Raw genomic sequence first — 14,784 nt, 5'->3', positions numbered from 1 at the left:
AAAAGTTAAAGAAAAATATCCACAATATTTAATCTGATTGCTATTTTTTTTGGTAACGATTAAATAATTTTAAAGCTTTGTTTTGTGGTAACTAAGTTTTAGGATTGCATACTACAATTGGTGTTTAATTTATATTATATCTCTAAAGTCAATTTTTAAAATAAAAGTTTAAGACATAGAAATTGCCACATTCTTGTAAGCCATGAGAACTTAAATAATATCATACCTTGAATAATATCATACCTTGGGTTGATCAGATCATCTTTAACGTAGAAATTTTTACTGTGTAAGTGTAACTGTTGTTGATTAAACTGCAAAAGATAATAAAACCATGGAAGTGCAACGCATAACAGAAAGTTCTGAACATTTTTTTTTTGGTTTTATCAAAAAGTAATAAATATATCAGGGATGGATCATTGAAGTTTTTTTATTTTTTTTTTACACTTTAATATGTTAAGTGTTTTGGTCTTGGTTCAGACGCAATTTGTAACGGACTTTACTGCGAGGGAACACGCAAGAACACTGAACTGCCGGCACACTAGCGTAAGTAACCTCTCAGCAACTGACCACCGCATGATCAAGATCAGAGGGTGATCCGTCGATCATAATGCCAATTCCTCAACAACCTCAATGAGTTTATCACCTATTTTTCCTTTAATCCTACCTATAAAAGGACCGTTGCACCAGAAGAAATGTACACATTCTATTCTATTAAACCTTTCACTCAAAAACTAACTTGAGGTTGGAGTGTTTGTTAGTGCAACACCATGACCTATGTGCACCATCGCCTTAAAGAAGAATATCACGAGCACCTTCGTTCGTCCTCCTCCACAATTGTTGGACAGAACGACCCCAACACCATCACTGATTCTCGTTCCAGCTCCTTCAGCACGCCAGTGGCCAGGTGGGCGAGAATCCATCCTTCATAATCCGATCACACCGATGTAGAAACTGTCATAAATGATTGAAGAGCATAACCAACTCTTTGCTTGTGCAGAAAACAATAAACAGGAAATTCCAGAGATAATGGACATGGAACTGGAGTTTCAAAGACGACTTGAGGATCGTTTCCAATACGGAGAAGCAGTTAGATATGTATGCCATCTCCGTGGAGATTCTCATCCATGAGAGAACCAATCAAATTAACATCGTCGTTAAGAACAGCTCTATGAAAAAGAAAGACTGGAGACTTGGCCTTTAGTAATAATATACAATTCTCATCCATGAGAGAACCAGTCAAATTACCATAGTCCTAAATTTTTATTTTTTTTTGGTAACCTAGTCCTAAAACTTATAAGAGTAGGTAAAGTTCCTCAAATTTACAAAATAGCAAATAGGTCTCTTAAATGAAAGAATATCAATCAATTAAGTTTCTCTCCATCAAAATATTTCTTTAATAATCATCCAACAAAACCAAGAGAACTCATTAAACAGTGCTTTGTTACATCAAAACGAACTTAGTTTAAACTAGTCTCTTCTTGATAGATGTTTTCAATTTTTGAGACAAAATTCTAAATTTGAGGACTAAATTGACAGACCATTACAATTTCAATGAGTAAAATTTCTATGTACTCTAATAATATGCATATATTACCAACAGGTAAGATCCTTTATTTTAAGGTATGAAACAAGAGACATTGAAAAAGCACACAAAATCTGATAATAAAACAACTTTAGATTTCATCGAAGAAATAGTACAAGCAGCCAATGAAGTGCCTAAAGCATTTTCCAAAGAATTGAAAGAATGAAATTTCAACAAGTTCAATTACTTACAAAACTCTATCAATATAGTCACAACACAGAAGTATAAACACTATTACCTCAAATTAAACAAATGAGTTATGAACAAAATTCTCCATCTAGCCACAATATGGACACACCATCAATCCATTCTCATTACACAACAAACACTCATCAATCTCTTCCTTTTCTGCCAAAATCTTATGGCTACCATTACACTTAAAACACATCACAAACCTTAAACCACCACAAGCATCACAAGGTCCATTAGAACAATCCATTGGAACCCCTTCAAGAATTTTCTTCAACTTTCCTTGTTCATGCAAACTCAAAACTTCTTCTGTTGCACCTATATATCTTCCCTTAACAAAAAGCCTTGGAGGCACAACTTTCTCACCCAAAAGGCTCCACAATTCATCCTTATACTCCTTGTGCATCGATATATCCCTCTCGAGATACAAAGCCTTAAAACTTTGTAAAAGAAACCGAATTTTTTGGCAGTCTTCGAAAGTCTTTCTGATTCCTCTAAGCGATGTTGTGTAGAAAATCACAGTACCATCACCACCTGGTGGACACTTCTCTTCAAATAACGCCAAAGGGTCAACTTCAACTTCTTCATCTTCATCGAAAAATTCAATTTTATCTACCTTTGTAAACTCTTCCTCAACTCTGTTTTTCCTCTGTTCCTTCACAGCTTCCTCGAACGCAGCGAGCAGTTTCGGATCAAATAAGCTACCGGAATTCAAATCCGGTCTCCGGAACGACAAACTATCACTCTCAGAAAGAAGGCTTTTCCTTTTTCTATCAGTATTAGCTCTTGGTAACAGTGGTGGTCTTTTTTCTCTCAAAACTTCACTCTGTTTTGACTCTGTTTCTTCTCTGTTACCAATCTTCGAAACCGAAACAACACCTTTGTGACTAATATTCTCTTTATTATCATCATCCAAATCCATTTCTTCTTCATTTTCTTCAAGATCTTTCATAAGCTCTGATACATCAATAATTTCTGGTTGTGGTTGTTCTTCCTGCAAATTCTCGCAACTTTTCTTGGACTCATTTTCTCGAGCAACAAACGGGTTGGGTATATTGAAAGATGAAATCTTTGGAAGAAAATCTGCATACCCATCAATGGATTTTACCTGAAGAATACGTTCTGGCATTAGATAATTGACCTGTTTGATTGATTTGAGCTTCTTCAACAATTTTCCTTTCACTCCCTTCATTTTTTTCCTGTGAGATTTTCCAACGGAATTATTAGTAAAATAACAAATAAAATTGGGTTTGCAGTGAAATAGGGTTGAAGAATGTGAAAGAAGTGAAGTGAGTGTGATATTTTTGTTTGGGTTTCTCGAAAACAGAGAGAGAATGATGAGTGACAACAAAGGGTTCTAACGGCTATAATATTATCCACCACATTTTTTATTCAAAACGTTAGGAAAAAGTCTAGCCAATGAAGCCATATGCCTCGTGTTCAGTTTAGATTAATTAACAGCTCTTTTTTTTTTTGAAGGTCATTTTTTTCTTTTTGGGCACTACAATTTCGTCTGTTCTTTTCAACAAATATATAAAAAAAAATATATTGTCTTTCAGATAAATAAATATTGCCCAAAAATAAATTGTCAAAAAGAACATATTGTGAAAAAATTTAAATGTGTAAATATAAATTTGAGAATAAATACCACATATATATACACACACATTTGAGAGCAATTATATTCGAGCCCACATGTAAATGTTTCAAAATAAGGTGATACTTGCTCTAAAATGAAGTATAAATTGATCTGGAGTTGATAAGTCAAATGTATTTACCTAAAATTAGATCAAATACATTTAACTTTTTAAACATTTTTTTATAATTTATTTTGAAGGGTGTACACACTATCAATTAGGGGTGTAACGGTTCGGTTTGGATCGGGTTTTGGTCAAAAATATGTCCGAACCATTGAAATTTTCATCGGTTCGGTTTGGTTCGGTTTGTACTGTTTTTCAAAAAAGAAACCAAACCAAACTAGTCGGTTTGGATCGATTCTGTTGATCGGTTTGTTTGAAAATATAATTTAAAAAATTCCATAATTTCACAAATTTGTATTTCATGTATACAATATACTCAAATATTTCATAGAACTTTGTTTTCCTTGTTCTCTATTTTTCAAACTGCTATGTATAACTAACATGAAAAAACTAACAACAGATGGATCCCAACGGCGGTGAGGAACGATGGGTTATGAGTTAGGTGTGACTAATAGCTAGTGTTCTTTTTTAGTTTAAACGAAATAGAGTGTGAGTGGTGAGATGAGATGATGATGGGAGAAAGTGAATGAATTAAGAAATATTTTATGTTGGAGTTTAATTTTGAGCTTAATCGTAAGTGTGCATGAGGAGGAATAATATTACTAAAATAGGGAGTGAGGTTAGCATCGGTTCGGTTCATCGGTTCTTTGGATCTCAAAATTAAAAATCGAGAACCAAACCAAACTTGATCGGTTTAGGTTGGTTCAGTTTGTTTTTGAACCGAACCAAACAAGATCGGATACTTTTTTGGTTTGGTTCGGTTTGAATTTTCGGTTTCATTGCTTTTATCTGAACCACTTACACTCCTACAGTATCAATTTAATTTTGATTTTTTTTGCATCGGTTTACTTTAAACTTTTTCTATATGAATTAAGGCACATCTAGATATAATTTTTTAAAAATTTGATATTTAAGGACAGTCAATCTCATTGTCCACTAGCATAGATCTAATTAATATTAAAGCATAGCGTTATATGAATTGGTTTAACACATGAAGTGTTAGAATTGAAATGATTTGAAATCGAGACCTTGAGATGAGGATATGTCTCAAGGTTACACTACCAACCTCATAAGGTTTTAGGAAATAAAATTACTGTGGACAACATGACAATTGTGAGAGTTTGCAATTATATTCTTGTAAAGATACCAAGTTGAGAGCAATAAAATATTTTATTATGAATTTCTTTTTCTTCTTGCGTGTAGAGATTTTCTCTTGTTATTTTCTAATTATTTATTATTTGGATTGGTTTTAAAAATATAATTTGGTTTGAAACTTATATTTAAAGACATTTTTCTTTCTTTAAAAGAGACTTATAATTAGAAGATTGTTACATTACCATTAATAAAAGGTGAACAAAGTTAGTATGTTGAGTTGAAGGCAAGATAGAATGAGAAATATTATTTATGCAACTATTTTATGACAATTTTTAAATAATTTTCTCTCAAATTTACATTACTTTTACTCTTTCTTTTTTCTCTATTGTTTTTTATCAATAAAAAGAAGTTGTCTTACCCTTTAGAAGATATGCTTATAGAGAATCCAATACCGAACCTATGATAAACACGTCTCATTGAGTCAGTTAAGTAACATCCATTCATTTTACTTGTGACCTGTAATTCATGCAGAGGCTGAGACAGACAGACACATGAATCACATTTTCTTAATTTTGTTTTCCCATTTTTCTGGTAACACAACTTAACTTAACTATGTAACCACTTATTTTCTCTCAATTCTCCACACTCAAATGAGTTATCGCCTCCAACTCCAATCCATCGTCACCACCAACTTTCTCCCACGTCACTTTTCCCGCTACACTTCTTCAACATCAAGGTTCCTTTTTCTTCTTCACCCCCTCTTCTCTTTTTTTACCTTTCCTACACCCCCCTTATTGCATGTAATTTTTTTTCTTTTAAGGGTTTCGTTTTCTACATTTTGTTGTGGAAAACATTTGGAAATGGAGGATATCAAATTGGGTTCAGAATTGACGCTGGTGGTGGGTGATCCTGTTTTGCTCCACAACAAACTTGCTGCAATTCGTTCCGCTGGTCCTCAAAAGCTTCAGGTTTTTTCAAACCCCATTTCATTGATAATTGAGTTTCATGCAAATCAATGATTGCATTTTATTATGTGATCATTTCATTGTAATTGCATAACACAAAATTGGGTCTCATTTATAAAAAAAAAAAAAACGATTTTTTTAATTCATTACTACTAGTAGTTCAATTCAATATGTTTCCTGAGAAGTCCCACACTATATAATAATGCTTGAAAATGTGTTTACTTTACAAGCCACTTTTGTAAAATTGAGATACTAGTGGGCGTGAGGTGGTGTTTAAGAGTCTCATTTTTGGAGGGTTTTTTTGGGAGGGTTGAATTATACCGAATATAAAAACTTAAGATGATATCAGAGACGATCCAAGATCAATCGAGTCACACTCCAAACGTGCAGTGGTGGGCAGTCTTCACCTTACAAATCTGTTTTGTAGGATTGAGAATTTCAACCCAAATTCTAAGATTTATATTTTCTTTTTTGTAGGTGATCGCTGATTTTGATGCCACATTAACAAAGTTTTGGGTTAATGGAACTCGCGGCCAAAGTATGTTACATGACTATTATATTTCCCCTCTAATGCTCCCTTACACGTCAAAAATTAGGAATATGTATTATATATCTAATCGAGTCATTTCTAGGCAGTCATGGCCTTTTGCAGCAGGATAATCCAGAATATGATGCCAAAAGGCAGCAGTTATATGAACATTACCATCCATTGGAATTTTCTCCTACCCTTGGGCTGGAAGAGAAAAGGAAACTCATGGTAGAGTGGTATGTGATTCGGTTTCTCAATGCTGGTCTACATATATAGGCTTTAACTTGAATAGTGTTGTATTCTGTTTTTTTTTTTTTTTTATGGGTAGAAATCAAATTCAGTACCCCCAGAGTTTACTTACTAGTTACAACACTCACACATTTTGTGCACCAGAGGTACAGTGATATTCAATTGACATTAATCTTTGATGCTGTAACTTAGGATTTGGTGTATTATTAGGTGGGGAAAAACGCATGCTCTTCTTATTGAAGGAGGACTTACATATGAATCAATAAAACAATCAGTTGCTAATGCTAACATAGCTTTTAGGGAAGGTGTTTCCGAGCTTTTTGAATTTTTGGAGGTATATATTCCATCTTTCTTTGACAAATATATGTTCTTACATGTTGATATGTTCATTTTATATCAGGAGAATTTATGAAATGTAATATATATATGTGTGAAGATTCGATTGCTGACATTGGATACCATTTTCCATTTTGTTATTTTTCAGGAAAGAGACATTCCTGTATTAATATTCTCTGCAGGGCTTGCTGATATCATTGAAGAGGTGTGAAAAGTCTATTTTGTTTTATGTTGGCAAGGTTACTAAGAATTTCTCTTCATTTTCTTGTCGGTTATTGATTGTGCTTCTCAATATCTCTGTCTCGCTTTTTCCAATATTAACAGGTTCTAAGGCAGAAGCTTCGCAGATCCTTCAAAAATGTGAAGATAGTATCCAACAGGATGGTATTTAACAATGGCCAACTTGTATCTTTTAAAGGTGATTCTATGTTTCCAACTTTCATTTATTGTGTATTTGTTTGCTGGTCTTCTCAATGTTCATATGCAAATATATTTTTCAGAGGCCGGGGAATTACATAATAATTAATTGCCTTTAGGTTTCACTGGTAATACAGAAAAGCACACTTGTATCACAATGTTTGTTTATTTAATTATGTTTAAGCCCTGGCGAGTGAGTCTGAAAAAAAATAAACATTCTGTAATTTGATAGTGAAAAGTACATTTGTATTACAATGTAGTTCTGTAATTTGATATTGACTTCACATATAGCCTTGTTTTCTCATATACAAAATCAGATTTTCAAAGCTTATTGCTGAGTTGAAAATAAACATTTCATATGCGTACTTAACAAGAACCAGTTCTTAATTTTTACTTCTCAATTTTGATCACAGGAAAATTGATTCACAGCTTAAATAAAAATGAGCATGCTCTTGATATGGCTGCGCCTGTTCACGAACGATTCGGTGATATTGATGGTCCAACCGATGACAATGACTTGCTCAAGAAGAGAACCAATGTTCTCCTTCTTGGTGATCACACTGGAGACTTGGGAATGTCTGATGGTTTAAATTACGATACTCGAATTTCTGTGGGATTTTTGTAAGTAAAGCATTTGCCAGACTCTAATTGCTGTGATTTTGTTAAAGTTGAGCTCAATTAATGTCTATAAGGCATTTATGATTGTGACTTGATCCCTGACTTAATTTTTTTTTCTGGTATTTTGAATTGTTGCAGGAACCACAACGTTGAGAACTCACTTAGCTGCTATCGAGAAGCTTTTGATGTTGTTTTAATGGTAAGTTGATTAGCTGGATGGTAACACATCTTTGGATTCCTTTCCAAACATTAATTTAGTTATTATTAAACTAAATTAATTCATAGATAGATCTTCCTATATGATTTGTATAAGGTGACAAACATTATTATATTTCTTATGTTAAGTACCAGGTGAAGGGGTGGCTGAGTATCTAATTTTAACTTGCAACTTTTTCCCTGCAGAATGATGCGCCCATGTGGGAAGTTATCAAAGTGGTCTCTCATATGTGCTCAAGTGGGAACTGATTATTCCCAGTTAACCATATACTCTTAGCAGTATCATCATTTTTTTGTCTTACACATCCCAAGGTTCCTATTAATTTCTCCTTATGAAGAATGCTAACAAGTAACAAAGCACCCCTTTACTGCACTTTTTTCCCCTCCTGGATATGGCTGGCGATTAGCAGTTATGTTATGCTAGGATATAGTTTATTTACTCCCATGTATGTTTACAATGAAGCTATAATATTATCTGTGTTACACACAAACTGCATTTTCTGTTGCGATTGTGAGGGTTCAGTTCAGTACGTTTGTCCCTGATTTTTTGCTTTTGCATATAACTTATGAAAGAAACACTAATGTATATGCGACAGTGACATAGACACCGGTAATATTTTAAGCAAATGAAAGTGATTGAATGTAATCACATGTGTCTGTCATGTTGGTGTTGGACACTAACACGCATCGGGCACTAGGCACACCTTTGATTGGAAGTGTCAGAACTACATATCCTTTCGCTGGTTCCATAAAAATTTAGAGCACCAAAATTTCCTGAAGTCGCTTTGGGATGGGAAAAGTCACTACATTTTGGGATCTCCATTGCCACAAGGGAGGTGTCCCCTCATACAACTTGTGCTAAAAAGATTGTGGGCCAAAGATACAACTAGGCCAGTTTTGTTTACTACTCCATGCACCCAGACGTGCAAATAGTAAATATATTGTTTGCCCCCTCTCATTTCCTCTCAAGTTATTTACAACTAGTCTATGCCATTGACGTCTAGGACTTGCTTGATTGCATCCATATTGAAGCTCACCATCTCATCTAAACATTAGTTATTTTTCTTGAACCTCCTTGGGGATAATTAAATTGTTATGTCTGCTTGATTTATCTAGCTTAATAAGGATATTTTAGTCATATCACTTAATATTATTTCTTTTTTTAACTTCACTATTAATGTGTGTGTCCAAATAAATTTCATTTAGGGTCGTGTCTTTGCAATTCAATTGAATGAAGCTAAAAGTAGATAGGCCAGCAAAAACAAAATGACATGCTCGTTGTCACTACATTAAACCTCAATATGGGCATAAATTACAACCATGGAGTAAGAAACATACACTAGTATATTTTCTTAATATACTAAAGGAAAATGCTAGATATCAAGAATGGATTTTCTTGATGAATTCAAGAATGGCATGGCAGAATAATCACCCTTAGATTTTAATCTTATTTATTAAAGTTTCATAAAAAAAAAATATATAACACCCACCACCCCATGATTTCCGACCAGACTGAGATTTTATTGGCTAACATTAATTTCGGGACAATTTCTTGATAAAATCTTTCTTGATAAATAGCATTGCTCTATACTAAATTATGTGGATTCTGCGAAACTCATGAAACGAAATAGAGTGCATAGAAAAGACTTTCTTACAGAGTGTTACTAACATTTTTCATTGCGAATACATCTAAGCAAATTAAATGACTTAATAACAAAACCAAATTAAATGACACACATTGATACCAAATTAATTGGAAGCAAATGAAGTTTATTTGATCTATATTCTATTATATAGTATCATATCGTTTGTCTTGACTCTTGAGAATTCTCAAAGTGAGCTCCGAGGCTGCGGATTATGTAGATGTTCCTTCAGAGTAACTACGAGTTCAGCTTGCTGAGAAATTGTAAAGAGACGAGAAAATTGATGCAAGAATTGCCGGCGAAGATTATCAGCCTGTAGTTACAAGAAACCAAGTCAGTTTTCTATATGATGAGACTCGCATGAATTTCAACTTATAATCGAGCCGTGTTAGAGAGTGTGTAGGGTTAAAACTTAAAAATAGGTATTACCTCTTTGAAGAAGCTTAGGTGTTGAGGTACATACGTCTGCTGAAACTCTTTGTCACCTGCTAATGTTGCTTTATCAATGATTTGTTGGAGTTCTATCATGCCTTGTGCAAGAGCATATTCAGCTTGTTGACATGATTGTCCAAGATTATAAATATCATAAAGTTGTTGTTGAGTGCACAAATGTTTCAGTTGAGGCAGAATAACCTATGTATATCCAAATTAAATCACATAGTACTTGTAAGAAAACATAATTCAAATTGGTGTGTATATGTTTCTAACTAATTCTACCCCTAATTAGGACATCACATCAATCTTTTTAGCTCTAAAAAATATAAACAAAATGAATGCGCATGACAGTATATAGTGTTGAAATTGGGTTTAACTCATTCATACAAAATATCAACAAGCATTACCTGAAGAAGTTGAGAAGGACGAAAGCCACCAATCCACCATAGATTGCGTTCACATGTTGTGGCAGAATCTACATTTGCAGAACGTGTTTTTATCTCCAATAATTCAAAACAGTGCTTCATGATTGTGTTTAGAACTAACCGTAGCTTGTCATCATCATATATAACGTGATTGTGATCATTTAGAGCATTATGTATCTCAGAAATAAGCTTGTTCTGTTCTTCAGAGGAAAGTGCATAGTTCTTCAAAGAAATTGTGTTTCCTACATATTGTGAAAAACATAAATCTCATAGAATAAAAATTGACCTGAAATTTGTTTATAAATACTAACACTTCTCATTCTCAACATACAAACCGATTTTGTAAGAATGAGACCTAATTTAAAAACCTAATATGATGATATATTAGCATATCGATCGGATTACACATCAAACCTAATGCTCCAGAGCGTGAGGAGATATATTAAAAGAAAACTCAAGTTCCACACATTGAAAATGATGCCACTATAAATAGTGGTGAAAAACCCAGCTTGGTTGATTTTCAATAGTAATTTTTGTTTTGCCTCGAATCTTAATCAATATGGTGTGACACAAGTGATAGATGTTTGAATCTCTTAATTAATCATTTGGCCAGAGTACAATATTTAGTCAATGAGTATGGAAAAATATATGTAGATTGATGTCAACTTAATAGAATCTTAGTTCATTCATGTAATTAGAAGCAGGGAGTACCTTGGTTTACCTAAGCATAAATATCTTAATTATTTTAATGACTTTACAAACTTTTTCTATACACTTACCATTAATCTTCAAGACTTCTCCTTGAATATTATTAGCCTCATTTATTGGTTTTTCAGCACGAAGCCTGGTGCTCTGGCTCAACTTGTTAGATGTGGAACTCATGATTTTCTTTGAATAGAAAAGCAATCACAAGCACATAATTCCATAATGCACCAATGAATATGAGAAGAATTAAGGGTGTATATATAATCACCAAAAAGAGAAATAAGGTGACCAAAGTTTTATGTGCCAGATACTCTTTTTTTTTCTTTGAAGAAGCTAAATTAGTCCATCTAAATTGACACCAGAGAGAATCGAACCTGAGACCTCGAGGAGGAGCATACTCCCAGATCTCAAGCCAATATGTGCCAGATACTCTTACCTAAATAAATTACCACATCATCACCCACTTATCTACAAAAAGCTACACTACACGTATTATTAACCATTCATGTCATCAATCATCATACATTGCTAAGATTTACTGAATATTTTGAGAATCTCCAAATCATTAAACCAATATAGGTATACTTTTGACCTTTCAAACCATCTTGGGACAAAAGTAGAATCATCACTTAAAGTTTTTGTCATATTCCCAATTCAAGATGGTATATTCTTGGGCCCGGATTTCCATCTATGTTCATTTGAGAAACTATATATGCATTCATTTTCCTCAACAGAAAAAAAAAAACTATGCAGTCAGACTATCAATAAACCTGGACAGTTGAATGAAAATCACACTAGAGATATTCCAATATTTCACCAAGTTAACTTTACAATTTAGTAATCTGTAAATTGTAATATGATGGTCCATTCCTCCTCCAATGCTTTGATATATTTAAAGGGGTTTGCTAGAACACACCCACTAGTTTTTATATGGGAGTGTTTTAGCAAGTAAATAACTAAAAAGTGGTTAAATGCACCCTAAGGTGTATGTTGCTATAACACACCTTCTAACAATAACAAGTGGGTGTGTTCTAGCAAATCCTATAGGCATTTGCTAGAACACACCCACTAGTTTTTATGTGGGAGTGTTTTAGCAAGTAAATAACTAAAAAGTGGTTAATTACACCCTAAGGTGTAGCTTTGCTAAAACACTCCCACATAAAAATTAGTGGGTGTGTTCTAGCAAACCCCATATTTAAATTATATTATAAATGTAAAATGATAAATTAATACTCTAGTTAGTGGTTGTTCTTGTTTGGCTTTCATCTTTTGATATTGGGTTCAAGTACTTCTTGTACTATCTTTTCCTATTAATATAGTTTGCCATCAAAAAAAGCTCCCTCAATTCCTCTTTAAATATTGTCACATTTGTATGGGAAATTTTATTCTTATTTACCTATTATTTTCAAAGTTCAATGCATCGTTAATTGTTGTTTTGTCAATACTATTAGTGTTAGTTATTTATTGTATAGAGACATATGGAAAAAATAAGATGATAAATGATTAAAGATGTTTTAGAAATAAGATATAGTTCTATCAAAAATAATAAAATTTAATAATTGTCTTAGTACATGTAAAAATCCCTAAAACTATAACAAATAAAAAGGAACAAATGGAGGATGGACATGATATATATCTTTGAATGAATGATTAGTGAACTACAATCTTACGAGAGCCTATGAAAAGAGTAATTAAATGATGAAAAATATTTGGTAGACATCCCATATAATAAACAATAAATGTATCCATTTTAAGAGAAATAAATATAGAGTAATGTGATAGAAAGAGGTATATAAATAAATAAAAGGGTTATGATAGAAGACACCTTTTATGAAGGTGTCTTTTATCAAGTTACTCTATGAGCATTTGCGAAAAGACACCAACTTACTTTTATGAAGGTGTCTTTTAGCAAAGTTATAACTAAAAAGTGAAAATCACACCTTAAGGTGTGACTTGTTAAAAGACACCACCAAAGGGTGGCTTGTAACAAAACCCTAAATAAAAATACGTTAGTAATGTGATAGAAAGATATAAATAAAAATGACGTGTTAGAGTGAATATTGAGATCCCATTGTTGTTATTAGGTACCAATAATAGTAATCTTTTAATGAAGAATTATTGGTGGGACTCGTTTAGAATTTTTGTGAGAGGAGTTGCATTGTAGTGATTGAGTACTTATTAGATACTATTATTAAAAAAATTATAAAACTACACGTGTGATCCATTTAAGTACTCAAACTTGAGAGTCTTCGTTGTGAATGCTCTTAAGGTGTGATCCTCTCAAGGTTTTAGATTCAATTCTCCCAAATGCCAATTGTTATATATTAGTTTTTTTTCTTTGTCAGGATGTAAACTTTAGACCTCCAACTCCTTAACCATTAACTCAAACCAGTCGGAATTATCTAATCTCATCAAATATACTCGTTTTTGCTATTGTTTTTTGTTTTGGTTAACCATCAGGTTCTCATGAAAGGGGATTGATAATATGGAGTTCCACTACAATACAAATAAAGTTTAAGAATCGACATGGTTGAGATTCCATATCCTTCAAAAAATGGTAGTCACCTTCGTGGAACCATGTGTATCTTTCGCTTTTCATGAACGGTCAAGAATCAAGATTCGGTATATTTTCTTATTGAAGTGTTTATTGTGAGTGCAAAGAATCCAATTTGGTATATTCTTATATATTGAACACTGGTTAATTTTACGTAACTATCATCCAAAGTAGCCTTGAACCAAAGGTGCATCTCCTTCTGCCATTTTCTTTGTATTATTTAAATATAAATAGTAGTCTTATCTCACGTGGAAGAAACGAGGCCTTTGATAGTGTGGCATACTGCTTGAATGACCACAAGTAATAAAAAGTTAGTCCATGCTTGTAAAGTCCTTCATGACAAGCAAGCAATGAAGCAAAATGAAAGTTTAATGCTGTTAATTTGCATAGGTGCTTGCGTGGCCAAAAAGATCATATGACACATACATTCGGGAAATATTTTAGTAACTTAGCTTAGGTGCCATTGGTGCCATTGGAGAAATCCTGGCCGTTGATGTGTGTGAATGTGTGTGGGAATGTGTGTGTGATGTGTGTGTGTGTGGTGGAGATGTAATGGTATGGTGACATTGGTGCCATTAATGGCACCAAAGTGGTTCCCCATTCATCAAGACAAGCCAAGGTGAGAATGAGAATGATAGTGAGAGTGTGAGACTTTTCAATGTACCACATGTGATTTTATTATTTACTATAAATCTTTATATAAAATTATTTAGTTGTAGATCTCTTAGAGCTATATTTTATAACCTTAGGTAATGTGAAAAACGACATATATAATATTGATGTGGCATACTATATCAGTATAACTTTTAGTTTTTAATTATTAGATCATTTTCCACCAAAGTTTAGATGAATTATTAAGTCATTTATCACTATAACTATTGGCGAAACATGGCTAAAGTTTCAAATGGTGTGGGTGGAATCACTTTTTCAACCTTTATTAATCCCACCTTTTATTAATGAAATGAATGTAGCTATTTTAATGGGAAAGTATTTACTTACATAATATAAATTAAGGTAGTTAATTTGGATGCAAAGATTCTTTTTAAATAAAAGTTTAGAAGAGTTA

The 14,784-nt window shown here is 33.1% G+C and overlaps 3 protein-coding genes across 3 annotated transcripts; 1 reads left to right on the top strand and 2 right to left on the bottom strand.

Annotated features, from left to right (window-relative positions):
* Positions 1–1,657: 1,657 nt before the first annotated feature.
* Positions 1,658–3,275, bottom strand: LOC146957751 (uncharacterized protein At3g28850-like). Its single transcript, XM_085738601.1, has one exon. The coding sequence runs from the start codon at positions 2,961–2,963 to the stop codon at positions 1,860–1,862; it is 1,104 nt and encodes a 367-aa protein (XP_085594727.1). The 5' UTR covers positions 2,964–3,275; the 3' UTR covers positions 1,658–1,859.
* Positions 3,276–5,219: 1,944 nt separating this feature from the next.
* Positions 5,220–8,447, top strand: LOC146957750 (5'-nucleotidase / magnesium ion binding protein). Its single transcript, XM_085738801.1, has 10 exons — positions 5,220–5,362; positions 5,447–5,594; positions 6,069–6,129; positions 6,224–6,356; positions 6,580–6,703; positions 6,854–6,910; positions 7,030–7,123; positions 7,536–7,743; positions 7,879–7,939; positions 8,143–8,447. Exons 1-10 carry the CDS (start codon positions 5,277–5,279, stop codon positions 8,203–8,205), a joined length of 1,035 nt encoding a protein of 344 aa, XP_085594927.1. The 5' UTR covers positions 5,220–5,276; the 3' UTR covers positions 8,206–8,447.
* Positions 8,448–9,571: 1,124 nt separating this feature from the next.
* On the bottom strand, positions 9,572–11,402 carry LOC146957749 (transcription factor TGA4-like). The gene is made up of 4 exons (XM_085738787.1): positions 11,239–11,402; positions 10,442–10,701; positions 10,029–10,232; positions 9,572–9,912 (listed from the first exon to the last, which is right to left on the bottom strand). Exons 1-4 carry the CDS (start codon positions 11,339–11,341, stop codon positions 9,787–9,789), a joined length of 693 nt encoding a protein of 230 aa, XP_085594913.1. The 5' UTR covers positions 11,342–11,402; the 3' UTR covers positions 9,572–9,786.
* Positions 11,403–14,784: the final 3,382 nt, after the last annotated feature.

This window comes from Medicago sativa, chromosome 1, assembly GCF_051527215.1.
Source record: "Medicago sativa cultivar Bolivia chromosome 1, Bolivia_mono, whole genome shotgun sequence".
Classification (NCBI taxonomy): Eukaryota; Viridiplantae; Streptophyta; class Magnoliopsida; order Fabales; family Fabaceae; genus Medicago; species Medicago sativa.
The sequence above is the reverse complement of the archived record's forward strand: the minus strand, read 5'-3'. Positions and strand labels throughout refer to the sequence as shown.